Here is a 24,453-nt window from a genome sequence, read left to right on the forward strand (position 1 = left end):
CCAATTCCAGGGGTTCTGACACCTTCGCATAAAATAAAGTTAAATAAATTACTCAAAAAAATAGTTTAAGGTCATCTGTAACTACATACTGAGTTCTATGCCAGCCTGGGTTACATAAGACTGGAGTTTGTCTCAAAAAAATAAGAAAGTTAAATTGCCTGAAGAGTTGGCTCAGCTATGGACCTGAGTTCAGTTCCCAGAACCCACATTGAGCAACCCACAGCTACCTATAACTCTAGTTCCAGGGGTTCTGATGCCCACTTTAGTCCTTCAAGGTCACACACGTGCAAGCACACACAAATAAAAAAATAAACTGTGTTGTGTGTAAAGCTCAAGCCAGCACACAGTCCTGAGGTGCCCAGACCTTCTCCCTAGCTTCTTGGGCTCTGTTCCAACAGAACTCAGAGGACCTGGTCACCCTGGTCAGGAAGGGCCCTGTGGATCCTGAATCATAGACACTTAATGTTGTCTTTTTAGGGAGACGGAAGAAAGCGCCGGGAAGAAAGAAAACCCGGTCTCGGTCATCTGTGAAAAGTAAGAGTGGAGGTACCCGAGCCAAGAAACGGCAGCACCGTGTGAGGAAGACAAAAGGGAGGAAGCTGAAGGTGAGGCTTCAGTAGTTAGTGTCCAGCTTAGCCAGTCTTGCTGCCCTATGTGGCTCTGCAGCAAGAAGCACCAAATGGCTGCTCTGAGGTTGTTCTGTGCTCAGAGGTGGGTGGGTATGTTAAGCGTTAGTGTGGTTCCCCCTGAAACATAGAGGAGGACTAGCAGAGCTCAGGGCCAAATCACTTTCTTGTGGTCAATGGCTGGTGAGATCAGAAGGCTTTCAGTCCTGTGCTAGGAGCAGGCGTAGATAGCCTGGGGAGGTGTATACAGTTGTTAACCTGACGTAGTCACTGTCTTTGTCCTGGAGAGTCTCCTGTGTGTGAGAAGCCAGTCTCCAGTGGATCCATCTCAGGTCCTGTGTTGTCACTCAGCCTTGCAGCCATGAGACAAATTTGGTACTTAAAAACACAGGAAGCTCACACAAACACACACACCTTGGCCATGTGTCTCCTGTGTTTTTATGTGAATTTATGCTTGTTACCCGTAGCCTGATAAATATTCGATAGTGTATGCTTGTATATGAAGATGTGTATAGCCAGTAGTTTGAACATCCGTTCTGGAGAGTCAGAACAGATTCTTGTTGCTGTGACTAAGTATGAGCAATTTAGGTAGATACTGCTGGTCACTAGCACTCAGTTTGTGTCCTGAGGACATGGCAATGTCAGTGCCTCCTTTCTGATTTTTATTCCATTCTCAGCTCACTTTCTTCATTTGCAATTACTGTGATTCCTTTTCCCCCTAAAAGAACATCTGGGGCCATGACCCATGGCGGAGGTATGAAGAGATTCACTCCTTGGGGAGAGATCCTAGCTGAGTGTGTTCTGTCCCACCCATATTCAGAATCTAGAGGAAGTGGCATGTGGCCCCTTGATTGTCTTAGGAATAATTTACAATTGTGATAATGTTAAAAGTCCACAACTGTTCCTTACATGGCTGTTAATGCTGTTCACGTGCACGATGCCAGTCACTCATTGAAATTTTTTCTGTCACTTTGGTTTAGAATGAGATCACAGCTCGTTCTCGCATTGCACGAACTCTAGGCCTCCGCAGGCCTGTCCATGGCACCAGCATGCCATCAGTGTACAAGCCAGCGGATCCCTCTCTGGGGCTGATGAGGGCAGATATTGGAGCAGCTTCTCTGTCTCTGTTTGGAGATCCCTATGAACTGGACCCTTTTGACAGGTGACTATAGTGGTGACTGTTCTGGTGCCCCAGCTCACCCTCAGATTTGGTTAGGCTGCTTGTGAACTTATGGAGTGTTCTGCTTTGTTAGTGTCCCCTCCAGCAATGAAGAACCGTCTGCAGATCCTCCTTCCCCTCTGAGTGCCAAGAGGAGAGTGCTGTCCCGCTCGGCCCTGCAATCGCACCAGCCTGTGGCCAGACCTGTTGCCATGGGGCTTTCTAGGTATGGGGCAGCAAGAGCATCTGGGATAGATAAGGGCACTGAATTGTTTTTCCTTTCTGTGTGGCCCTTAGTGATGTGGCTGAGCAACTCCTCTTGTGCTTAAGGTTGTCTCTGAGTGCTGCGTCAAAACTAGTTGTCTCTAAGCAAGCAGCACAGATCCTGGCCACACTGACCTCAGTCTCTGAAAAAGAAAGGGACCTTGGGCAGGGCAGAGTCCTGGTCCACAGTCACAGCAGGTAGAGATAATCTCCCAGCTCTTACTTAGTGGTAGAATGGGCAGACATACATTGTAGATGACCTCCCCATAATCCTGGTCACCTCAAGTTGGGGTTGATGGGTGGGGGTTCGGGCCAGAGGAGTACAGAGGGACTTGCAGACCATTCTCTGGTCTGTGCTTGCAGGAGGCAGCTCCCAGCTGTGGCCCCAGAGCCCAGTGTGGAGGAGGCCCCTGTTCCTGACCTGTTGGGGAGCATCTTGTCTGACCAGAGCCTTCTGATGATGAGCAGTGCTGATGTTGTCATCCACCGAGATGGCTCTCTCAGTGCCAAGAGGGCAGGTGAGCACCCATGGACTGCTGGCCTTCCTTACGGGTTCCTAGAAATGGATGAGTTGGACATGCTCTCTCAGGCTTTGCCCTGAGTTGGGTGAGACACTGCTAACAACATAACCAGTGTGAGTTTCTGTCAGGGTCCTTCCGTGTCTGAGTACAGTTATGTGAGTGTGACATTTCCAGGACAGTTCATAGTACCCATGAAGCGGTATGGTCAAGAGTGGGCAGACCCTCCATCTGCTTCTTGTCTGTGTCACACTAGCTGGGACACACCTAAACCATAGTTGTGTCTGAAAAGAGAAAGACTACATGGCAGTGAGGGCATTTATGATCCCACAGGATGGGCAGTGGTACAGCTGAGCCCATGACACTCCTGTTGTGGCGTAGCAAGAAGTGTCACTCTGTAAACAGAGCAATTTCAGTGTCACTTCTGGTCAGGCATGACAAACCATTGAACTGTGTACAGGAGGTGGGAAGGGTTGCTATCTGACTTTTGTTTTTTAGCTCCTGTTTCTCTTCAGCGAAATTCTGTGACTCAATCCAGAGAAGAGTCCAGGCCCAGAGACAACCTGCAGCCTGGGGCACTACCCTCAGGGAGCGTATCCAGTGGACTCATGGGAGCCAGGCGACAGAGCTCAGGGCTGAGCTGTGGGGACAGAGCAGCCCTACATTGTATCCCTGGCCGCACAGTGGAGACACCTGTAAAGTTGGACTCATCAGTGACCCCACGTTCAAGTCAGGCTGGGAACCTTTCAAAAGAGAGCAGGCCTACCTTGAAACAGAATAACAGTCCCAGGCTTTATGGTTCCAACACACAGGCATTGCCTCTTAGTTCTGCCTCATCTAAGATGACTGTCCATTCTAACTTTCCATCTAGAAATATAGCTCTTGGGCATTCCCAGAAAACAGATCCCAGGAGACCTGATTTCTCAAAGCTACCCAGGATACCAAAGATCCACAGAGACCGCAGTGACAACACACAGGACCAGGCCCCAGCCAGTGGGCAGACTGTGGAGCTCCCTAGCACTTGCATTAGCCGCCTGACTGGCAGGGAAGGCCCCGGGCAGCCAGGGCGAGGCCGGGCTGAGAATGAGCCCAGCAGCAGGGGTCCCCAGGAGACTGGCTCACACACAGCTGGTTCTCGTCCTTCTGCCCCCAGCTCCCATGTCAGCGTAGCCACGCTAGGGCCCTCAAGAGGAAAGGGCATTGGGTCTACCTTTGAAAGCTTCAGGATCAACATCCCTGGGAACACGGCACATTGCAGCCAGATGTCCAGTCCTGGCTTCTGTAACACATTCCGGCCAGTAGATAGCAAGGTGCAAAGGAAGGAGAACCCTTCACCCCTCTTCTCTATCAAGAAGCCAAAACAACTCAAGAGTGAAATCTATGACCCCTTTGACCCCACTGGCTCAGACTCCAGCCCTCCTAGCAGCAGCCCTGAGAGCCTTGGCCAAGGCCTCTTGCCCTCTGAGATCACCAGAACTATCTCCATCAACAGCCCAAAGGCCCCAGCCTCCCAGACTGTGCGCTGTGTTACCTCCTACAGGGTAGAAAACATTTTTGAGACTGACACAGAACCTGAGCCCCAGCCCACTAGTGAGCCTGTGTCTGGCATGCTGGAGTTCCTGGGCAAGGAACTTGGTGAGGGAACCTCTGATATGGAGCAAGAAGGACTCAGGGAGGCGGAGCTTACAGAGATTCAGGGCTCTGCAGCCCATTCTCAGCGGCCATCCCGACCAGACCCTTGGGACGATGAGGACAGAGTGTCTTGTACACCCTTCTTTGGCTCTGAGGAACGGACAGTGACCTGTGTGACTGTCATGGAACCAGGTGTTCCGCCAAGCCCAGATGCTTCACAGATAACCACGCACAGGATTGTGGAGCTCAGGGCCTCATCCCGTTCCCGCTCCACCTCCAGCTCCCGCAGCAGGAAGAAAACTAAAAAGAAGAAGGTTTCCAGAGAGCACCAGAGGACACGTTCCAGCACTCGTTCTGGTTCCAGGGACAGGACCTCACGCTCAGCATCTCCAGTGGCTGAGGAACAACACACCAAGAGGCACAGAGCCAAGGCTAAAAGCCGGAGGTCTTCCAGTGACCGTGCCAGCAGCCAGGACAGAGCAAAGAGGCGGAGGAGGGAAAGGGACAGGGAGCGGAGGCATGGTCCCTGGGGTCATGGCAGGTGCTGGAGGAAGTCCAGGTCTCGCTCAGGGAGTCCTGGCAGCTCTTCCTGTGAGCGCCATGAGAGTCGGAGACGGAAGAGGCATCATTCAGGGTCTCGGTCTCGAGGCAGGGACTGTTCACCCCACAGCAGCCTGGAGAGGGACCGGAAACACAAGCATCGGGAGCGGAGCCGAGAGCGAATGGATAAGAAGGAGAATGTGACTCGGTCTCGGGAGAGAAGGAGGCGGCGGTCTAGGTCACCCAGCCTGGAGCATAGGCCACGGAGGCCACGTTCCCATGAGAAGCGGCCCCATTCCCCAGAAAAGAAGGGGGCTGTGAGGGAGGTTTCCCCAGTCCCCACTCCACAGGAGGAACCAAGGCAAGATGGAAACCACCCTGCAGTCTCAGAAATAGGTGTCCTGCCAGAGGTGGTTGTGGCTGTCCCGAACCCTCAAGAAGTCCCTCCTGTCCTGGCAGAGCCAGTTGAGTGTGTACCTGAGGACCTAGACTATGGTGATTCTGTGGAAGCAGGCCACGTCTTTGAGGATTTTTCAAACGAAGCCATCTTCATTCAACTTGATGATATGAGTTCACCTCCTTCCCCTGAGAGTACAGACTCCTCCCCTGAGCGAGATTTCCCAGCAATTCCCACAGTGCCCCCAGTCAGCCTTCCACAGGACACTACTTTACCTACCAGCCAGAGGGAGGTGTTACTGGTTCACAGTGAAGATACCTCAAAGCCTGCACCCCAGGCATTGACCCCTTCAGATCAGTGCCTGCTCGGGCAGGACACTGTAGAGATCATTGCTACAACTCTTAGCGCCCCAGGTGTGGTGCCCATGGGAAAGGACAGTCCTTTGCTAAGTGGGAGAGGATGTGAAACAGTCAGGCCCAAGGATGCTGTGGCCCAGGCGCCCCTGATGCGGTCCAGAAACCTGGTGAAGAGAGTCACCTGGAACCTGCAGGAAGCAGAGGACAGCACCCCAGCCCTGGACAGAGTTCCAAGTGAGTTGGCCCTGTCAGTGGCTGCGCTCCTAGTGGTGGTTGTCCTTGTGGGTCAGGGGTGTAGAGCAGGCAGGGAGACAGCCACCCCAAGAGCCTCTTCTGACTCTTTGGGGTCCCCAAGTGTGTCCAGCCTCTTAGAGATAGATCTGCAGTTTGGCCTTGGTTCCCACTGCTGAGTCTCTGAAAGTGTTTTGGTCAGGGTTGACCACAAGGCACCCACCTTCCTTGTCTGTTGGGTCCTCAGGGACACCACTTCAGAGGCCACAGAGGCCCCAGGAAGGAGACTGGGATGCAGAGGACAGGGCCCTCATAGGAGTTCAGCAGGCACCATTCTCCGACCTGCCCCCTCCCATCCACGTGCTCCAGGAGTCTGGGTTACCTGATGCAGATCCCTCTCAGGTGGGTGCTGGGCTAGAGGAGCATGGTCCTTGTGCTGGGTATTTTGGGCTGCCCTGGTTAGAGCTAAGAACTCATGGCACTGCTTCTTTTCTATACAGCCCCTTGGTGCTTCCAGGGCAGAAGGGCTGCCAGCTGTTGGGACTCTACACTCAGCAGGGGGTATTCTTGCCCAGGTTTACAGCCCCAACATGCCACCACCCCTGGCTCAGCCCTCAAGCATCCTGCCCTATGCACTGGCCAGCCAGCCCTCAGTCCAGATGATCCTGCAGGGGACCCTCCCCCTAGCAGGCTGCGGTGCAGCACAGAGCCTGGCCCCAGTGCCCGCTATGCCAGCCACAACCTCACAGCTAGTTACTCCAACCACCACCAACAACTTAGAAGAAAAGACTGCTACTCCCAAGTCAGCTGCTGAGAAGACCAAAAAGGAGGAGGTGAGTGCTGCCTGTCCTTCCACAGCCCGTCTTCATCGGCCCTGAGTTTAGCTGTAATAGCCAGGCCTTGGGGGCTTGGCCAGGGTGGTGGGAGAGCAGCGAGCCCATTCCCTCTAGTGTTCTTGGGGAAAGGGACTTCCCACCAAGGGGTCCAGAGGCCAGTTTTGGCCATCTTGCCGCAGGGTCACACATGTCCTCACTCCTAGTACATGAAGAAGCTGCACATGCAGGAGCGGGCTGTGGAGGAGGTGAAGCTGGCTATTAAGCCCTTCTACCAGAAGAGAGAAGTGACCAAGGAGGAATACAAGGATATCCTGCGCAAAGCTGTGCAGAAGGTAGGCTGCAAGGAGACAGACACCTGCCTCTTTGACAACCTTGAAGTTGCAAGGGACACCTTGTGACACAGGATAGCTAGATCTGCATTTGACAGAAAGTTGCTGTTTGTTGTTTGCATGGACTCCTGGGTCTGTAAGTGTGGAGTCAGCCAGCTGGACCAAGTGGCTGAAGCCTTAGATCAGCCCTGTTTCCTAGTAAGTGCGTCCTCACACAGTGTTTGCTAAAACTAAAATAACAGATGATGAATTTAAAATTCCCCAATCCACCCAGTTTCTTTGGAGGAACTAAGTCCCTGAGAAATGGGCAGATCTTTCTGTAGGAACAAGTCTCAGCTTCCTACTGACCTTTGACACATGTAGAGAAACGTCATCAGCTCTGTTTAGTTACAGGTGTGTGCGTAGTGGGCGGGGGATGCATGTGCCCTTAACAAGACGGCCCTGGTGGAGAGGGCCAGGGCAAGGACCCCTGGCTGGGTTGGTCTCTGATAGGCTGAGAGCATTTGGGTGATTGTGTTCTTTCTTCAGATCTGCCACAGCAAGAGTGGCGAAATCAACCCTGTGAAGGTGGCCAACCTGGTGAAAGCCTATGTGGACAAATACAGGCACATGCGCAGGCACAAGAAGACTGAGGCTGGGGAAGAGCCACCCACTCAGGGTGCTGAGACCTGAGACTGGCCACTGTGGGGAGGTGACCCCAGTAGGAAAGAAATGGCTACCAGCACTCCTGCCTCTGAGCTTCCCATGACACCTGTCTGCACCTGTCTTGCTTACAATTGAAAACTGGACTTTTTTTATATGTATATTATAGATACACTGTTTCCATTGTGTTCTAATTTATCAAAAATGGCTTATCTTTAGAATCTTTTCTGTGTACTCAGTGCTTGGAAGGTGAAGCTTTTGGTTTCAGAAACCCTGATGGCCAGTGGGAACCGCCTGCTGACACTCGCTCATGAACATCTGCTATAGCAGTTTTCTTATTCTAGTTGTTTTTGCTTCTGCCAGGAGACAGGACATGGGGCTGTGGGTTTCAGGGACTCAGACAGACATGTTCCCAGTACACCTGGCAGTGTTAGCGTGCTCCCCATTCTTGTCTTAGAGCGTTTGGATCCAGTAAGGGGTTCGTTATAAAGATGAGTGCCACAAAGGAGGCTTAGGGTGCAGGAATGTGAGGTGTCACCTTTCCTTCATGGAACCCCACCCGGTCCAGTAAAGATAGCATACAGCCAGGGAGTCAGTCTGACTCGGGGCGGCACTGGTTCTAGACTCTCTTTATTGGGATTTGCAGTTCTGGGTAGGCACACTGTTCCAGTCCATGAGGAAGTGTTCGATATCATCATAGAGGCTGTTGGTGCTAGACAGGCACAGGCCAAGACTGCTGCTGTCCAGGGAGGACACACCCTCACGCTGCACACCTTCCAGGTGTGCTTTGCATAGCCATGGCTCCAGCTGTGGGAGGGACATCTGTTAGGGCTCCCACCCAGCAGTCCACACCCACCTGTACTTGCCAACCCAGGCTCTACCTTCACCAGAATCAGGCTCTTCTCCTTGGGCCTTCCTGCTGACAAGTCTTGCCCAAAACCCAGGTAGATGGTGTAGTATGGTGATCCTTGCCGCCTCCGGGCCCGGAACTCGTCCAACTCTGTTAGGAAGTCGCTCTGGTGAGCACGTTAGAAAGGCTCCAGAGACCCAAGGACAGTACCCCAGACCTCACTGACCTCGGAAGAAAGTGCTGAAGTCGAAGATTGGGGTGTGGCAGTTGCGTTCCAACAGCTGGGCTGGGGTGGATGGGTTGGTGGAGCCCATGGGGCTGCCCAACTCCCAGTACACCTTGCACTTGCCCATGCGCAGGGCATACAGTGACAGCCCCCGCAGCTCCAGCTGAAGGCCTGGTGACACATGCTGCAGAAGTGTCTCTGTGTAATGCAACTGCTTCTGATCCGGGAGCTCAGCAGGGCTGGGAAAAATCACTGGCTGGGGCTCTGAGTTTCTTATCGCTGAGCTCATGGGGCTATACAGGAACACGCAGCTGGGGTGTCCCACCATTTCCTGGAGCACTGTGCGGCCCTTGTACATGATGGTCACAGCCAGGGACCCTAGATTGTGCTCTGTGTACAGACCAAGCTATGAGTGGTGGGTGTGGTGGGGCACATTGCCCTACACCTCAGAACCCTTTCCCTTCCCACTGAGGTACAGATGTGAGGGCTGAGTGGTGCAGTGTTGTGCCTGGGAGAACAGGTGTGTACTGGGGAAGACCTGCGCAAGCACCACAGCTCTAGCCCACACCAACAGGTCCCCAGGTCCTCACCAGTCATCAAAGTTGGGTGTTGAAGCCTGGGGCTGGGGACGGCTTCCACCTGCCATGCTGCATGAAGCTCCTCAGAAGCATGTTCTGGCTCCCGGCCTGAGGACAAGGTGAAGCTGCCTGTCCATCTTGCCCCTCATGGTGCCCTAGCTTCCCACCCTTGTCCTTCGAGCAACCTTAGCTTTCCTCCTCTCCCTCATACAGCCTCGGGCAGATGGAGTTCTCTAGTCCAGCCCAAGCTCAGTAACAGTTCTTCCTGCCTCTCACCAGGATCCTGTGATGGAGCTGGGTCTGCCCCAGGCTCAGGTTCTAGTGGGTGGTCCTCCAGGAGGCTTTGCTGCAGAACCTGAAGCAAGAGGTCCCCAGCATCACCAGAGAACAGAGGGCTTGGAGTCTGAAGCTCAGCATTTCCTCTTGCCAGGAAGGGTCCTAGGGACACAGCCTGCAAGAGAATGCTTAGTGGTAGGCAGCTGCCCATCCCCCAGGCCTAGAGGGCGCGGACAGACTGTACCTGTGCAGGTAAGGCATTGCCGACGGCCACTTCTTCCCCGTTTTCCATGGCTGGGCCTTCTGAAGAGAGGGGGCAGTTTGGATCTAAGACTGACTAGTTATGATGGTTAAGTAGTTTAAAAAGTTCTCTTCCCCATACCCTTTGTCCCCAGAGCACCAGACATCTCCCTCAGCCCAAGGCTCTGACTTAGGAGGAAATGCCCCCACCCACCCATCCACCCACACCTTGAAAGAAGAACAACTGGGCCTACAATCAGCCTTTTCCCAACCAGCTTTAAAAACTACAAATCCAACCATGAAGCCACCAAGACAAAGTAGTCCAAGTCCCTTCCTCCCTAGTCTGTCCCAATTTGTGGCATTCCTCACCAGTGGAGCCAAGTTCCAGGCTAAGTTCATATACTTTGTGTGGGTCAGCAGGGTCCCCTGAATTGTCTTTACGCATGATAAAGCGACGTGTGCTCCTAAGTGCACAGCGGAAGTTGGTTTTCCAGCCTGCTCGCTCTGCAGCCTCTGGGGGTGGTAGGTTACCTCCACTAGGTGGCCACCTCCCTCTAGCCACAGCCCAGGCCTGAAGGAGAGAACAGAGAACGTGGGTTAAGGAGAGACTCCTTTGTGAATTCTGAGAGATGATACCGAGGGCAGGACTAGGCACCACCTTGAAGATCCGGGCATCAGCTTCATCCAGATCCTTGCGCCCAAAATGCTTCCAGGGCACACGGAAGACTGTGTGAGCCTCGTCCAGCCACCGCAGGCCCTCGTACTGGCCGCTGCTGACCTCGCCCAGAAGCCACTCTCCAAACAGTATGCGCTGGGACCCCCTGCAAGCAGGGCAGCAACGCTAGGATCAGGGCCAAGAGCCAGGCAAACAGGACCCAACACAACCAGGGTGGCCATGTTCTCACCTCTCTGAGGCCATTGCTTCTACAAAGGCAGTCTGGGAGAATCAGAGTAGGTCCTACTCTGGGATAGGCTGCAGTCTCTGCAGCAGTCAGGTATTACAAATGAAGTAAGAGTCCTTTGGGTGTCACTAAGGTTTGAGGTTGTAGCCACGGATAGTGTGGCCAAGTGTCACAAATGTGATTATATGTGTTGGTCACAAGTGGGAATTTATCGCAAGTGTGACCCAGGTGTAGGGTGTTAAGGGTCACAAATGCGGTCTGAGAACTTATAGCCACCTAGGTTCCGAAACTAAGTGTGGATTCCTCGGCCAAGGTGGCTATGGATATGACTACAGATGTAGCGGGAGCGCACACGTGAAGTCACAGGTGTTGATCCAGCGTCCAAGCCTGGATGGGCTGTCGCAGGCCGGACCCTGCAAAGACACGGCGGTAAAAGGGGGCGGGCCCAGGCCAGTAAAGCGAAACTGCATCCCGGGAAAATGAAACCTAAATAGCCGAAACAGCGTGTGGGCAGTTGCGGGCTTCCCTCTGTCTCAGTGGCTACGGGCGCAGTCCTTGACCTCCATCCTACCCTCACACAGAGGCCAACCCCACCTACTGATCTTCCGATTGCAGATTCTGCCGGCCCTCTGCCCTCCTGTGTCCCCGAGCCTCTCTGTACTGCCCTTCCCAGACCGCTCGCTACTCCGTGGAGGGGACAAGAATTTCCTCTCGTGGCACTAGCTCGCTCCCTCCCCGCGTGGGATAAGGGTTCCCTCCACATACCTGGTGCCGGAGCCGCCGGGACGGTTTTATCTCAGAGAGAACGAGGCGCCCAGTGCTTTTATAGGACCCGGGTCAGGGGCGGGGCGGAGTGCAGCAGGGTGTGGCGTAAGGGCTCCCGCTGCCATTGGGTGTCACGTGCTGTGGCACTCCACTCCACTCTCACAGACCCTTTATAGATCCAGTGAGAGGCTGACCCTGTTTTGGACAGCACCAGCAAGTCTCAGAGGAACAGCTCCCCAAGTGGGAGTGTGGGAAAAGTCTTTCCCTCCTCACCTCCTCAGGAAAATATGGCGGGAGAAGGCAGGGGTACCTACAGAGATCCCAAACAAAGTCAGCAACTTTTTGTTTTGTTTCATTTTGCTCTGTTTAACTGGCAGGAAAGTATCAGGAAGTGTAGTCTAAAGAGAGGCTACACGTTGAGAATGGTACAGATAAGACTACTCCAGCAGGCAGTGGTGGTGCATGCCTTTAATCCCAGTACTCAGGAGGCAGAGGCAGGGTAATCTCTGAGTTTGAGGCCAGCCTGATCTACACAGGAGTTCCAGTACAGCCAAGGCTACACAGTGAAATCCTGTATCAACACACACACACACACACACACACACACACACACACACACACAAAAGAATATCCCAAAGCCACTACTTGTAATACTATCTCAGGAGAGGTTGAGGCTTCAAGAGTAAGACCCTGTCTCAAATGTAAAATTTAACCACTGTGTTGCATCCAGCCTTCATTAGAGAAGCTTCCAGCTGGGGCTGGAGAGATGGCTCTGCAATTAAGTGCACTGGCTGCTCTTCCAGAGGTCCTGGGTTCAATTCCCAGCATCCACAGGGTGGCTCATGAGATCTGGTGCCCTGTTTTGGTCTGCAGGCATACATATATTCGGGCAGAACATTGTATACATGATAGATAAATAAATCTTTTAAAAAAAGGAAAAGAAAAGAAAAGAAAAGAAGAAAGAGAAGCTTCCAGCTGCAATGAGCAGAATCCTGTAAGTGGCCCAAGGACAGAGAATGGGGGATGGTAGGGTGTGTATCCAGAATGAGCCATCTCTGTCGCCCCCTCCAAGGCCCAGGGAACAGCTCCCTTCTGTGTTCAAATCCCAGCACCCACATGGCAGGTAACAACTGACTGTTACTCCAAGATCTGACACCTTCACACAGACATACATATAGGCAAAACACCAATGCACGTAAAATAAAGTAAATTAGAAAGGAAGGAAGGAAGGCAGGCAGCAGTTGAAATAAAACCAAAAAATACATTGTATAAATGGGTAAAGCTGTCCGTTTTTTATAAAACGTTTGGAAAGGAATTCGAGATGACTTTTCATGACTGCTTTGCAGGAAGAAGCCCAGATTGTAATGTACCCTCCCCCAAGGAGACCAGAGAGCTGTGTGTAACCTCCATAGCCCTGGTCTCCCTCCACCTCCTGACATGATCAGTAGGCCCCTGTATCTCAGGGTTTCTGTATGGGGCAGAGTGCAGTGTTCATTGCCAGAGCAGTCTTTTTATTTGTTTGTGTGTGTTGTTTTGTTTTGAAAAGGGGTTTCTCTACATAGTCTTGGCTGTCCTGGAACTCACTCTGTAGACCGTGTTGGCCTCAGATTCACAGAGATTAGCCTGTCTCTGCTTCCTGAATGCTGGGATTAAACATGGGTGCCACCATTCGCAGCCAGACTTTTGAATCAGGCTGTGACCCTCAGGAAGGTCCCAGAGGTCACTTTCTGCCAAATGACTGTACAATGTGGCGGGAGCCCTGTTCTGGTTCTTTCACTTAACTCAAACGAAGCTGTCCACATCGGGCTAAGCGCTGAGATCTCCAGGGAGGACTTCTCTCTTCCCCGCTGGCTACCGTGGGAGAGGAGCTTGGGGGCGGGGGAGTGGGGGAGGGAACATCCGGAAGCCGGCAGCTGGGTGCTCACAGCAGGTGTTTTACCCCAGCGCTCCCTCCCTCCTTCCTGCACTTAGACCGGAGTTGGGGGTCGGGGAGGGGCGGTTAGGAGGGATAACCCGGCTCCAGAAGAAGAGACAGGAACGCTTGGGCTTTGTTGAACGGCCTTCCCTGGCACTCGCTCCCGCACACCCGCCTTAAGACTCCGGAATTCGAAAGTGCTGCTTTAATTTGAGGAGGAAAAGGTCTTGGAGTGGAGGTTGGGGGTGCTGCGCTAGATATAAGTGTGGTCGATTTCAGCGCCAAGGTGAAGACCCTTTTTCTGGTCAGGGTCATCATCATCGCTGCCCTCACTTTCCGTGGCGCTGGCGCTGTCCATGTCTGCTGTGGGCTCGTTGAGGACCACCACGTCAGCATCCTCTCTGATGTCCTTGCCGAACCACACAGCCTTGTAGCCACCCTCCCCCTCCGGCCGCCGCTCCTTAGTCAGAATAGACTTCACGGCTGAAGGACTGTCCCCAGCCTGGACGGTTTTAGGAGACCCGGGAGCTCTGAGCTCTGGGCTAGGAGGCGCAGAGCTGGGGGGCGTGGGGCTGGAAGACATGGGGCTATGGGACCCAGAGGGAGGCTGGGAGGGCTCAGGGTCTGGCTGTGGCTGCGGGTTGGAGGTGGACGACCAGCTGGTCTTGTGGTCCGGGAAGAAGGCCAGGTTGTCATAGTTATTCTCCGGAGGAGGCACCTACCGGCCCGGTGCGGCAAGAGCAGAAGAGCAGAGGCGTTACTCCCACCAGTACCTTCCTAACCCTCCTCCCACTACTTGGCTCCCACCCTCCCCTTGCCCCCCCCCCCACCTGGTATCAACACATCCATCCCAGCCTACCTTTGCTCCTTTCCCCAGCTGTTCCCATTCATCCCTCCATGTCCCTTTTCTGTGACTCTTCAATCCTGGGTTAGTCCCCTTTCTACTCTGCCTAGCCCAACACAGCACGGAGACCCTTACCTTAGCCTTGCTGCCACAGCAGCAGTTGAACCGGTGACGGTAGTGTTTATGGATGAGGATGACCAGGCCGATGAGGGCCAGCAACAAGAGCGCACCTAGCACCCCGCCCAGCACTGCCATGTCCACCGTGGAAAATTTCTGGTCACCCATCGCACCTTCTCCTGCCAAAGAAACCAAGGCCACTTACTGTTGGAACACCCCCAAGCATCCCTTTCTAACCCGGGCCAGAATGAAGCACCATGAAAACAAGACGGGCATGGCTTGGCCCACCCTCTAGAGCTGAGGTTCAGAGAATGGGGGCTACTAACCACACCAGGCAGGAAAGCTGCCTGCGATACCAAGGCCCCCGGGGGCATGACTGCCAGCTTCTGACACGCTAGGATGCCCTTCAAGGCCACCCTGTGCACACTTGACTGTGAACTTTGTCTTGTGTGGCTTCAGCTCCAGTTTTGAATGCATGACACTTGACACAGTTTTTCAAGAACACTCATGAAAAAGAAGTCCACCTTGTAAAATTGCCTCTGGGGACCATTCCTGTGGGACACTAACCATGTCTAGCCCCTTGTGATCCTGAACACCGAAGGATTGTGTGTGTACAGCTCAATGACCGGGATGAAAACTTTTCAGTGGGAACCTCACGTGTGTGTGTGTGTACGTATGTGTGTGTGTGTATGTGTGCGCATATGCGCGTGTGTGGTATGTGCATGTGTGTGGTGTGTGCATGTGTGTGGTGTGTGCATGTGCATGTCTTAAGTTTATGTAGTGTGTGTGTGTGTGTGTGTTGGTGCTGTATGTCATGGTACATGCTGTGGTCAGAAGACAACTTGCAGAAGTCAGTATCCTGCCACTACCTGTGTAGGACCCTGGGGTCTACTCAGCTTGTCTGTCAGACCCCAGGGGTCCACTCAGCTTGTCAGGCTACTGACCATCTTGCCAGGCCCCATCTTTTTTTTTTTTTTTTTTTTTTTTTTCTGGACAGGGTTTCTCTGTAGCTTTGGCACCTGTCCTGGAACTTACTCTGTTGACGAGGCTGGCCTCAAACTCACTGAGATCTGCCTGTCTCTGGCTCCTGAGTTCTGGGATTAAAGGCGTGGGTCACCACCACCTGGTACTCAGTTGTTTTGTGTAGGTTCTGGAACTGAATTCATGTCCTCATGCTTGGAAGGCAAATATGAATGAGTCATCTCCCCATTCGTCATCTCCCCAATCCTGACTTTGTGTGTGTGTGTGTGTGTGTGTGTGTGTGGTGTGTGTGTATGTGATTATTGTTTTGTTTTGTTTTTTTAGCAGTATTGTCTCACTGTGTTGCCCAGGCTAGCTCTGAATTCCTAGGCTCAGGTGATCCTCCTGCCTCAGTCTTTCCATTAGCTGGGATCACAGGCATGTATCACTATATCCAGTCAAAATCATCCATAATTATTATTATTATTATTGAGACAGGGTTTTTCTATATAGCTCTGGCTAGCCTTGGACTCCCTCTGTAGATCAGGCTGGCCTCGAACTCAGAGATCTGCCAGTCTCTGCCTCCCAAATGCTGGGATTAAAGGTGTGCACCACCACCACTGGCTCATAATTATTCTTTTAAAGACAGGTTCTCTGTGTATAGCTGTGGCCGGACTGGAACTCACTATATAGACCAGGCTGGCCTTGAACCTACAGCCTTTTACTACCTGTCTAGTGCTGGAATTAAAGGGATACATTAACATACCCTGACAGCCATAAAATCATCATTTTTATCTTGTACCTTCCTAATAGTGCCCCCACCTTAAGACCCTAAATACAGATTGTCCTGGGAATTATGCAATGCGCTGGCTTCAAAATCTGCCTCTGTATCCCCATACCTTTTTCAGCTCACCCCATCTGCCCCACCGGGACCATCTGTCTGGAACTCGACACAGACTCCTTGGAGGTAGTCAGTGAGGCCAGGCCAGGCTAGCCTGGGTGGACCCTGTGGTAGCACAGCCCTTGAACCCCTGTCTGAGTTAGGAGGGCGGTGATGGTGGCTCCAGAGCAAACATGTGTGGGCTACCTGATGGTGATGGGCTCCTGATGGGCGTGGTGGCTGTCGGATGAGAGGCTCCTGGCTTGGGGGTCTGCGTTGGGTCCCCTCTGGATGTACTTGGAATGAGGGAGGTACTTGTTCTTGAAGTAGGGGCTGTCGGCTGAGAGGTCCCTGGCATGGGGGTCTGTGTGGAGCCCCCACTGGGTGTGACTGGCTTTGAAGTGGTGCTTGCACCTGTAATGGGGATCACTGGCTGAGAGGTTCCTGGCTTGGGGGTCTGTGTGGACCCCCCACCAGGAGTGGCTGTCTTGGGGGAAGTGCTGGTTCCAAGAGTAGGGAGCCCCCCAGGTGTGGATGAGGTAGAGGCAGGTGGGCTTAGAGTTGTGCCTGAGGGTGGGACTGGGCCAGCACTTCCCCCGAAGCTGGTTGTGGCAGGTCCTTGAGAGGTCCCAGAGGTCGTGGGGGCTTCCAAAGTGGTGCTACTTGAAGTTGTTCCTCCAGCTTCTGGGGGCTTGGGGGACTCTGGGGGTGGCATGGACAGAACTTGGGTTTGCCTCTGTCCCCAAATACGCCTGTTCCAGAGGAGGAGCCACCTTGCTTGGGGGCCCTGGGGCTCACCTGTGGAGGGGGCCTCTTGCTCTGACACTTGGATCTCAACGACAGTGGTGGCTTTATCATTAGTCACAGAACTGGTAGCTTCTACCTGGGGCAGGAAAGGGGCTTGTTCCTCTCGGGTCCCTCTTTACCCCACACCTTTGGTCCCCGTATTCCCCACTCCACCTGTACATAGAAGATGCCTGTTTCTTTCATAGCCGCAGTGGTCAGCATGACATCCTCGTTCATCTGAAAATCTGAGGAGTTGGTGATTTCATACTTGATGTCCGAGTTGAGGTCCTGGGTGACACAGCAGTGAGGGCTGGGCCTGGGTGTCCTACTGTCCATCCCAAGCTGCCCACGCAGAGACCCAGAGTCCGGGCACACTTAGAGAGTTCCTAGGTGGTCAGGAAGGGACTGCATACCGGGAAGTCTGAGTACTGAGCCTGGATCCTTAGGGTCTCCGAAGGGGAGGTCCTGTCCTTCACTGCTGTGCCAGCCTCAGAACCAAGTACCACCATACCATGGTACGGGCTCTGGGAGAACTGGAGTGAGTTCCCAGCTGCATCACGAGCCTCCACAACAGCCTGGGTCATTGAGTAGCGGGCCCTATCATCCTGATCGGCCTGGGGAGTCGGGGGGGGGGGGCAAAACAGGAGTAAGCAATGGGACTTGTTGGAGCAGGGCTGCAGCTGGGGCTCAAGGGAACACAGGAGACCCATCTGTTGTACTCACTCTGACCAGCAGGGTGAAGGTCGTGGGGCTGGGGATAATTTTGCTCATCGTGAGGTTGCCAGACTTTTCGTCGATGATGAATGTGTTATCCGTGTTTCCTGGGAGAATTTGGGATGGGGTTTGGTGTCTGGTCCCTCTGCTGTAGGGTCCAGGTGCTATAGGGCTAGCCCTCACTCACCCGCCATAATGCTGTAGATGATAGGCTGGTTAATCTCCTGATCTCCGTCCACAGCATAGATAGGACCAGGACTCAAGATGAGGGGGGATGGCTGTGGGGATAGGGATAGCCTGAGGTTGAGGGACCCCAGTTCTTACTCTTTTTTTTGTCCGTCAAGGCCTGGAACATGAATTGTAGCATGGGGACAGGGGACAGTTCCTGCTTGAGACAGAGCTGCAACCACAGCAGGATTCAGGGGCAGCAAGAACTTAAGAAGGAAGACTTGGCAGCCTCTGTGTGTCCTCTGCTCCATGGGAGGTTACGGTAGCCTTAGCTAGACCCCACCTGCCCAGCTGGCCGTCTGGCCCCAGAGGAGACTGTCTGCTGGGCAAGGACATAGCAGTTCCTTATTAGCGTCAGCCCAGCCCCTGAAGTCCTCACACCCCAGCTGACATCACAGGGTCTGTGCTCATCACTGACTTTTGTCTGTATGTCCCCGACCTGAGGCTGGGATAGTTAATGAATGATTATTCATCCATATTAGTTTCCAAAAAATTTACAAAATTGCCTAAACCTCTTGGGGAGCACAGGACCACCACTAGGTCCCTACCCTGACTTGGATCTGGATTCAAGTTAGACCCTGGGCTTTCTTACTCCCTATTACCAGTAGGAGTCCCGTGGGGACCACTCCTTGGTACTGGGCATGGATGCAGAAGTAGCCATCTGAGAAGGAGCAAGGCAGGAACCAGGGGGTCCGTAGGTCAGCCGGAAGCACGTTTATGATCAGGGTGGCAGTGGCCGTGTGGCTGGGTTCTGTTTTGTTTGCATTCCAAGTATCCTGTAATCACAGCCAGTCCTGACAGGTCAGGCCCACAAGGACTTGGTCAGGGCCTAGAACATCCAGGTCTCAGGTAGCTGTGATCTGTTTACCTGTGCCAACAGCCTGAAGGTCATGTTCTGATTCTTATAGAAATCCAGGGTCCGGCTCAGTGTCAGAGCAGGGTTGGTTAACCCCGCCAGGGAGAAGAAGCTGCTGGCATTCTGAGAAGGCAGAAGAGGTCACAACCTGAGCCTCTGAGGCCTGGAGGCATCAGAAGGAAGGGGTCAGTAATGTGTGGGGACAGGGGAAGCACTGACAGGGGTCACTTCCTGCAGAGTGTAATATAGCATGTCATCTAAGTCAGCGTCTTCGGCCGCCAGTTCTGTCCCAGGGATGACAGTTGTACCCACTCTGGTGTCCTGGGGATAGAGAAGAAGTTGATCCAGCCATGCTGTGGTTTCTGTATATATCTATCTCCCTGATGGCATCCCCAGACACCCCTCTGTCCCCCTTCCTTCTCCATACTCAGAAGGCACCTGCTGTGACGCCACTAAACTCACCTCTGATACATTGTATTCCTTGATTGTAAAGGGAAACTTTGGGGGATTGTCATTGACATCCAGGATAACCACAGACACAAACAACTCGGTCAGCTGCAAGAAAGTCACTAAAGTCAACCCCTGCCTGAGGAGGGATGCTCTGATGCCAGCATTCGTTCCCTTCTTCTTTATCAGTTCGTTCATTCGGTCTTTCGCTCTCTCACTCAACAGACATCTATGGGCTCCTGTTCTAGGGGAACTCAGACTAGAAAAACAAAATTAAGCCTTTCAGAGTGTGGCGGCCAGTGTGCGGGGAATATGCTGAAGAGACGTTAGGGCAGTCCCGGGGACACACCAGCAAAATGTCAAAGGAAGAAAACGGAGCGGTCTCATCGCCCAAAAACAGGTCTTCAAAAGAATAGCAGAGAAAGGAGCCTTCAGGTTAAACTCACTGGCTGTGTCCCGGGAGAGAGACCTTCCTGGGACCCAGGAGGAGAGAGAGGTGGAGGACAGAGGAGGAAAAGGTGTTCTTCTCCAGTGACAGATGTCAAGGCCATGGTCATTCTGCGAGTGTGTGTGCGTGTGCATGTGTGTGCATGTGTGTGTGTGTATGTGCGTGTGTGTGTGTGAAGTGTATTGTGTGTTGAGTGTGGAGCCCAAGGTCTCAACCACACACTAGGCAGGTGCTCTACCACTAAACTATACTTAAAAATGAACTTTTAAAAATTATTTTCTATTAGAGACACGGGCTGAGATATGTGTGGGTAGCATGTCATGGTACAGGGTTGGAGTGCAGGGTGTGCAAGTTGTTCTTGGTGGGGCAGGAAGTGTGTGGGGCCTGTCATATCTGTAAGCGTCTTTTAGCAAAAGGCTGAAAATGTAGTGTAGGCTGAGGGCCGAGGGTGAAGATGTCTGGGGTGGGGCAGGCAGTGTGGACTAGGAGGGCAAAGCGTCCCCTGAGATGATGTATCCATGCTGGTGTGAGCAGGCTTAAGGAGTATCTACAATAGGCCAGTGTCTACACAGCCTAGCCTTGCCCACCCAGCTGGGAAATTAGCTTTGAGTCCCAGTAAGAAAATGTGGAAGTTTCTGTGTGAGGCTGGGCAAGGTCTGGTTATGACTGTCTGGGGACTCACTGCACGGAGGAGAAGGGATGGAGGGGGACCAGGGACAAGAAAGCAGCAAGGGGATTCGCTAGAAGAGTCAGAGAGGAGCTCTATCCACCAAAGCCCCCGTGAGACTCAGGCAGGAAGAGCAGGGCAGACTTTAAAGGAGGCCCAGCCAACAGAGTCCCTGGGTGTGTGGGGGGGGACAACAAAAGTGGGGGAAAGGGCTGGCCGGTGAAGGTGTCTCCCAGGTGAGGGGTGAAGGGCAGACTTGGGGTCTCAGGGTGCTAACTCATACATGGCCCTAAGTTAGCAGAGTTTGAGTCTAGAGCTCAGGGCAGAGTCTGGGCTAAGGGAAGTGGGGGAGTGGCCAATAGAGCGCTTATGCTCAGACTCCCTGGGGTGAGGTCATAGAGGATTGGTCTTGGGGTACTCTGACAGGTGGGGGTAGTCAGATAATGGGGCTGCCTTACCAAGTCATTTCCTCTCCTGCACTCCAGGACTGCCTCCAGCATAGAATTTTTCTGAGGATAAAGAAGCCAGTGCCCTATGAGTCAGCAGCCCCATAGGAAGTCCAGTGCCCTAGGCTAGGGGAGCTAGGGGAGTGTGGCTAGAAAGGCGTATACTTCTCCAGGGCCCCTGTCATCGGTGGCAAATCCTGTGTGTAGGGGGCATCTGGCAACTGTGTCCCTCAAGGGTCCTACCCCTCAGTACCAACCAACCTCACTACCTGGGGGACATAGCACCCACCATTAACCCCTCCTCCTAAGGTGTCTTTTCCAAGCTAGGGGAATGGATGCTCATGTATGTCCCTATGGGGGCACATTCCACCCTACAGACTGTACCTCATAATCTGGAGTCACGTTGAGAAACAGCTGGTTTTTCACAATATTAAATGCAGAAGGAGTGGACCTGGACCCCAGGGTCACATGCAGGCCATCTGAGACCGAAATGTTCAACAGCGGCTCAGAAATATTACTGTTCTCCTCAATTTGAACAATCGACTGGCCCACAGAGCAGCCTAGAAAGTCGCAAAGGAGAAGTTGGTATAATCCACCCACTCTACGGTCTACCCATTCTGCCCTTGTCCAGCACATACCTTGGGCCTGGGCCGAGGTTCCTGGAGGTTGGCAAAACAGCACTAAGAGCAATGGCAGCAGCAGCGGAGGCCACAGGAGGGCCGGAGCCCCCATGGTGGCAGCTGTCAGCTGGAAGAAGGGTCCAGCTGCCTTCTTGTTCCAGGGCTGGTACAGTTCCTGCCTGGGCGACCTTCGCCCCTGCCAGGCACCGCCTCATTTTATGACCCTTTACTGATGGCCTCTACCAAGGGGGCTCCCGCTGGCCGGCACTAAGAGGGGACATGAGGTCATGTTTCAGCCTGGACTTCTAGGAAGTTAAGCGGGGACTCAACCGCAGGCATTACACAAGGTATAAAAGCATGAGGACCACTGGGAGTGGTGAATAGGCCTGGTAAAGTCAGGACAAGGCTGGGGCCATTGGTCTAAGGAGGCTGAGGCAGGGCTGAGGAGCTGAAGCAGCCCTATGGGGATGAAACAATAGGTCTGGGGAGTGGGGACAAGGCTGGGGGAGCTGGGGCAGGGCTGGGGGAGGCAGAAAGGAATAAGGTAGGACTGGGGAGCAGTGGGGGGGCGAGCTGGAGGGACCTAGTGTGAGTGAGCTGGTATAGGGCTGGGGAAACTGGCAGAGGAATAGAAAAAGCTGGAGCAGGGCTGGGGAGCTGGGGACAAGGACAGGGACGTGGGCTGAGCTATTGGCCTTGGGTCTACTGTAATCCACAGCAGGATAACCCCTTATCTTGTCTCTTTCTCTTCAATGTCCTTAGCAAAATTCCTGAAGCCACATTATGTCACCTCCCTTCCCTGTTCCACTCGCAAAGCAAAAGTGTCCCAGCATGCTCCTGCTTGTGTGGGGAAACACAGCAGTTCCCCCAGGGCTGGGCCTGGCAGGGCTTGGCAGGGCCTTGGTAATAAGATGCAAATGAGCCGGGCGGTGGTGGCGCACGCCTTTAATCCCAGCACTCGGGAGGCAGAGGCAGGCGGATCTCTGTGAGTTCAAGACCAGCCTGGTCTACAAGAGCTAGCTCCAGGACAGGCTCTAAAGCTGCAGAGAAACCCTGTCTCGAAAAACCAAAAAAAAAAAAAAAAAAAAAAAAAAAAAAAAAAAAAAAAGATGCAAATGAAACCTTCCAGCCACAGATGGATTTGGGGGGGGGGGAGGAACCAGTATCTGTGGAAGACAGAAATCCTGGCCTCCATTAGACTTGCTCCAGTCTTTCTTGCTTCCTCCTGCCTCCCCTACAAGCCCTCAGAAGTGGGGAGAGGCCTCTAGGTGGAGGCAGGAGGGTGGTAGGGGGTGCTGTGTTGAAAGGGCCCACAGAGCCCTCACCATCTGGGCCTTTGCTGCTCTGGATGCATGGAAAGCTTCCTGCGGCTCCAGACACTGTGGTCCCACAGCTGTCTGGTGGGAGATGACATCACTATCCAGGCTTCAGGACTGTGCCAAGACCACATAGACATGTAGAGCCAGGATGTACACGGGTCCTTTCACTCATGAGGGACCCCTATCTGTCCTGCCTGTGCCTCCTTACCGCTCCATGCACCCTGACTACAAGGCTGGACCAGGGCTGGGATCTCTGATCCCCGGAAAATTTCCTAAGTGGAACACAGGACAGGGTGGAACATTGGGGAGTTCAACTGGGTAAAGAGGAATCCAGCTGATGCCAGAGATAAGGAAGAAATGTCCGGGCTGACCTCCCAGGTTCAAAGGGCAAATGGGTGTGGTCCTAGTCAATGAATGAGGTGGCTGGACCTGTCCACACTCAGTCTTACTGAGCAGGGACTGCCTTGATTTTATCAGACATCACACACTGTGAGCAAAAGACCAGGGTAATAAATTCCTTCTTTATTGATGCCAGTGACAACCAAACCCTAGCTCCAGCCAGGCTCCTGGAGACTCCCTTTCCTCCCTCATCGGGGCTGCCTGGTTGCTTCAGTCCACTCTGAAACTTCGACAGCGGGCTTTGGTCCAGGAGGCAGCCACGGAGACCAGGACCCATCCAGGGAAAGCCTAGGGAGGAGCCTGTGGAGGGAGATAGGTGGTTAGGGTACTGGGACTGACCATTAGAGCACTCACACACACATGGCTAGGGCATAGGAAGGATGCTTTATGAGTCCACCTGAGGGTGGACTGCTCACCAGTCCTGTAGGGCCTGAGTGTTCGACCACAGCAAGCAGAGCTGGTCCTCTGAGGGCTTGGACGGGGTCAGGCTGTTCTCTGGGATATGTTCTGCGTCCTGCTCACTGCCCCCACCCCAAATTAGAATTAGTGGTAGTACTGGAATGTGGCAGGTTGCTGCAAGGGAACTATACCAGGTCTGCTCCATACCAGAAAAAGTCTGGAGAGTCCTAATTACGCCTGCTCACCTGCGCTTCCCCACCAGACCCTGCAGCAGGCGCTGCAGCCTGGCGCTGTCCTGCAGGCGGCTGAGCTCGCTAGTGAACGTCCCGTCTGAATGTCTTGAGATCCTGGGGAGGGTACGGGAGAGGAGGGTCAGAGTTCGCCGGTGCGGGTATGTGGGCGTGGGCGTGGTTAAGTGACCCCCCCAACACACACACACACACACACACACACACACACACACTCCCCACTCACCTGGGGGGCGCCGGGAGCGCGGTGGAGCCAGCGAGCAGCAGCAGCAACAGCAGCAGCGGAGGCCTGGGCAGTGGATGCTCCATGATCGGGCTCCTTGTGTGCTGAGCGGTGCAGCTGCAGCCTGAGCCCCGCGCCCCTGCTTTATAGCTGCCCCGGCGGCAGGTGAGGGGCTCCGGCACCGCCCCGGCTCCGCGCGGCCGGCCGCGCCCCATCGATTGCGGGAAGGTCAGGGCCACCCCCACAGCTGTCGTCCGGCCACCTCCCGTCCTGTTGGCGCCCCTCAGCTGACTGGGAGGGGGAGTAGAGGGGTTAGTGCTACCGGGTAGCGAAATAGACACCTCCATCTGGGACCACGGGCAAGGAACAGGGTATGGCGGTTCAGGACAGGCAGAGGGAATCGCACTGCCAGACCCCTCCAACCTCAGTTCATCTTGGCGCCAACCCTAGACCCTGGAACACTCCTCTCAGGAAGGGGTAATAGGTGTCTTGAGAAGCCTAGGAAGGGCCAATAGATGACTGAGCGGAGAGGGGAAGGAGACAAGAGTCCCAACGCCCCGGAGAAACCAG

The 24,453-nt window shown here is 53.7% G+C and overlaps 4 protein-coding genes across 11 annotated transcripts in view; 1 reads left to right on the top strand and 3 right to left on the bottom strand.

The window, feature by feature from the left end:
- The window catches only part of Phrf1 (PHD and ring finger domains 1), a 33,511-nt gene extending 25,763 nt beyond the window's left edge, over nucleotides 1–7,748 (top strand). For all 3 annotated transcript variants that reach the window (XM_038330626.2, XM_038330643.2, XM_038330635.2), the window contains exons 10-18: nucleotides 478–605; nucleotides 1,607–1,788; nucleotides 1,880–2,011; nucleotides 2,413–2,567; nucleotides 3,066–5,726; nucleotides 5,971–6,125; nucleotides 6,224–6,556; nucleotides 6,763–6,891; nucleotides 7,417–7,748. In XM_038330626.2, coding sequence (XP_038186554.1) covers nucleotides 478–605; nucleotides 1,607–1,788; nucleotides 1,880–2,011; nucleotides 2,413–2,567; nucleotides 3,066–5,726; nucleotides 5,971–6,125; nucleotides 6,224–6,556; nucleotides 6,763–6,891; nucleotides 7,417–7,560 — 4,019 coding nt within the window. In that variant the 3' untranslated portion in view covers nucleotides 7,561–7,748. The remainder of the gene's footprint in view (nucleotides 1–477; nucleotides 606–1,606; nucleotides 1,789–1,879; nucleotides 2,012–2,412; nucleotides 2,568–3,065; nucleotides 5,727–5,970; nucleotides 6,126–6,223; nucleotides 6,557–6,762; nucleotides 6,892–7,416) is intronic.
- A 394-nt stretch (nucleotides 7,749–8,142) lies between these two features.
- Nucleotides 8,143–11,458, bottom strand: Irf7 (interferon regulatory factor 7). Of its 2 annotated transcripts, none has more exons than XM_038340154.1 (10): nucleotides 11,368–11,458; nucleotides 10,606–11,015; nucleotides 10,359–10,521; nucleotides 10,070–10,271; nucleotides 9,705–9,760; nucleotides 9,461–9,635; nucleotides 9,197–9,292; nucleotides 8,607–8,996; nucleotides 8,412–8,530; nucleotides 8,143–8,337 (listed from the first exon to the last, which is right to left on the bottom strand). In XM_038340154.1, exons 2-10 carry the CDS (start codon nucleotides 10,617–10,619, stop codon nucleotides 8,161–8,163), a joined length of 1,392 nt encoding a protein of 463 aa, XP_038196082.1. In that variant the 5' UTR covers nucleotides 10,620–11,015; nucleotides 11,368–11,458; the 3' UTR covers nucleotides 8,143–8,160. The 2 variants fall into 2 exon arrangements, with proteins under 2 accessions (XP_038196082.1, XP_038196074.1); XM_038340146.1 differs by having other exon boundaries at nucleotides 9,705–9,763.
- Nucleotides 11,459–13,535: 2,077 nt separating this feature from the next.
- Nucleotides 13,536–21,407, bottom strand: Cdhr5 (cadherin related family member 5). Of its 3 annotated transcripts, none has more exons than XM_038310420.1 (15): nucleotides 21,314–21,407; nucleotides 21,060–21,235; nucleotides 20,688–20,738; nucleotides 19,130–19,222; nucleotides 18,887–18,988; nucleotides 18,680–18,790; nucleotides 18,414–18,587; nucleotides 17,771–17,861; nucleotides 17,593–17,690; nucleotides 17,283–17,483; nucleotides 17,044–17,157; nucleotides 16,882–16,966; nucleotides 16,291–16,785; nucleotides 14,262–14,419; nucleotides 13,536–14,000 (listed from the first exon to the last, which is right to left on the bottom strand). In XM_038310420.1, the coding sequence occupies exons 1-15, from the start codon at nucleotides 21,405–21,407 to the stop codon at nucleotides 13,536–13,538; spliced, it is 2,508 nt and encodes an 835-aa protein (XP_038166348.1). The 3 variants fall into 3 exon arrangements, with proteins under 3 accessions (XP_038166348.1, XP_038166343.1, XP_038166349.1); XM_038310415.1 differs by having other exon boundaries at nucleotides 14,262–14,422; XM_038310421.1 differs by lacking the exon at nucleotides 16,291–16,785 and having other exon boundaries at nucleotides 14,262–14,422.
- A 1,788-nt stretch (nucleotides 21,408–23,195) lies between these two features.
- On the bottom strand, nucleotides 23,196–23,993 carry Sct (secretin). Of its 3 annotated transcripts, XM_038316456.1 has the most exons (5): nucleotides 23,887–23,993; nucleotides 23,658–23,759; nucleotides 23,430–23,534; nucleotides 23,376–23,377; nucleotides 23,202–23,329 (listed from the first exon to the last, which is right to left on the bottom strand). In XM_038316456.1, exons 1-5 carry the CDS (start codon nucleotides 23,967–23,969, stop codon nucleotides 23,202–23,204), a joined length of 420 nt encoding a protein of 139 aa, XP_038172384.1. In that variant the 5' UTR covers nucleotides 23,970–23,993. The 3 variants fall into 3 exon arrangements, with proteins under 3 accessions (XP_038172374.1, XP_038172384.1, XP_038172391.1); XM_038316446.1 differs by lacking the exon at nucleotides 23,376–23,377 and having other exon boundaries at nucleotides 23,196–23,313; XM_038316463.1 differs by lacking the exons at nucleotides 23,202–23,329; nucleotides 23,376–23,377 and having other exon boundaries at nucleotides 23,497–23,527.
- Between the last annotated feature and the right edge of the window lie 460 nt (nucleotides 23,994–24,453).

The sequence above is a fragment of the Arvicola amphibius genome, chromosome 1 (assembly GCF_903992535.2).
Source record: "Arvicola amphibius chromosome 1, mArvAmp1.2, whole genome shotgun sequence".
NCBI classification, from domain to species: domain Eukaryota; kingdom Metazoa; phylum Chordata; class Mammalia; order Rodentia; family Cricetidae; genus Arvicola; species Arvicola amphibius.

Bases quoted from the DNA above. Each gene is read 5' to 3' on its own strand.
- Irf7 (XM_038340146.1), bottom strand. The intron at 8,531-8,606 runs GTCAGTGAGGTC...ACTTCCTAACAG, and splicing joins CTTCAGCACTTTCTTCCGAG to AGTTGGACGAGTTCCGGGCC. The intron at 8,338-8,411 runs GTAGAGCCTGGG...TCCCTCCCACAG, and splicing joins AGAGCCTGATTCTGGTGAAG to CTGGAGCCATGGCTATGCAA.
- Cdhr5 (XM_038310415.1), bottom strand. From the start codon at position 21,407: ATGGGGGCTCCGGCCCTCCTGTGGCCTCCGCTGCTGCTGCCATTGCTC. The intron at 18,588-18,679 runs GTAAACAGATCA...CTGTGATTACAG, and splicing joins CCTTCAGGCTGTTGGCACAG to GATACTTGGAATGCAAACAA. The intron at 14,001-14,261 runs GTAAGGGTCTCC...CCGGGCCGGTAG, and splicing joins GCTGTGGCAGCAAGGCTAAG to GTGCCTCCTCCGGAGAATAA.
- Sct (XM_038316456.1), bottom strand. From the start codon at position 23,969: ATGGAGCATCCACTGCCCAGGCCTCCGCTGCTGCTGTTGCTGCTGCTG. The intron at 23,760-23,886 runs GTGAGTGGGGAG...TACCCTCCCCAG, and splicing joins GCGCTCCCGGCGCCCCCCAG to GATCTCAAGACATTCAGACG. The intron at 23,535-23,657 runs GTGAGCAGGCGT...GGGTGGGGGCAG, and splicing joins GGTCTGGTGGGGAAGCGCAG to TGAGCAGGACGCAGAACATA.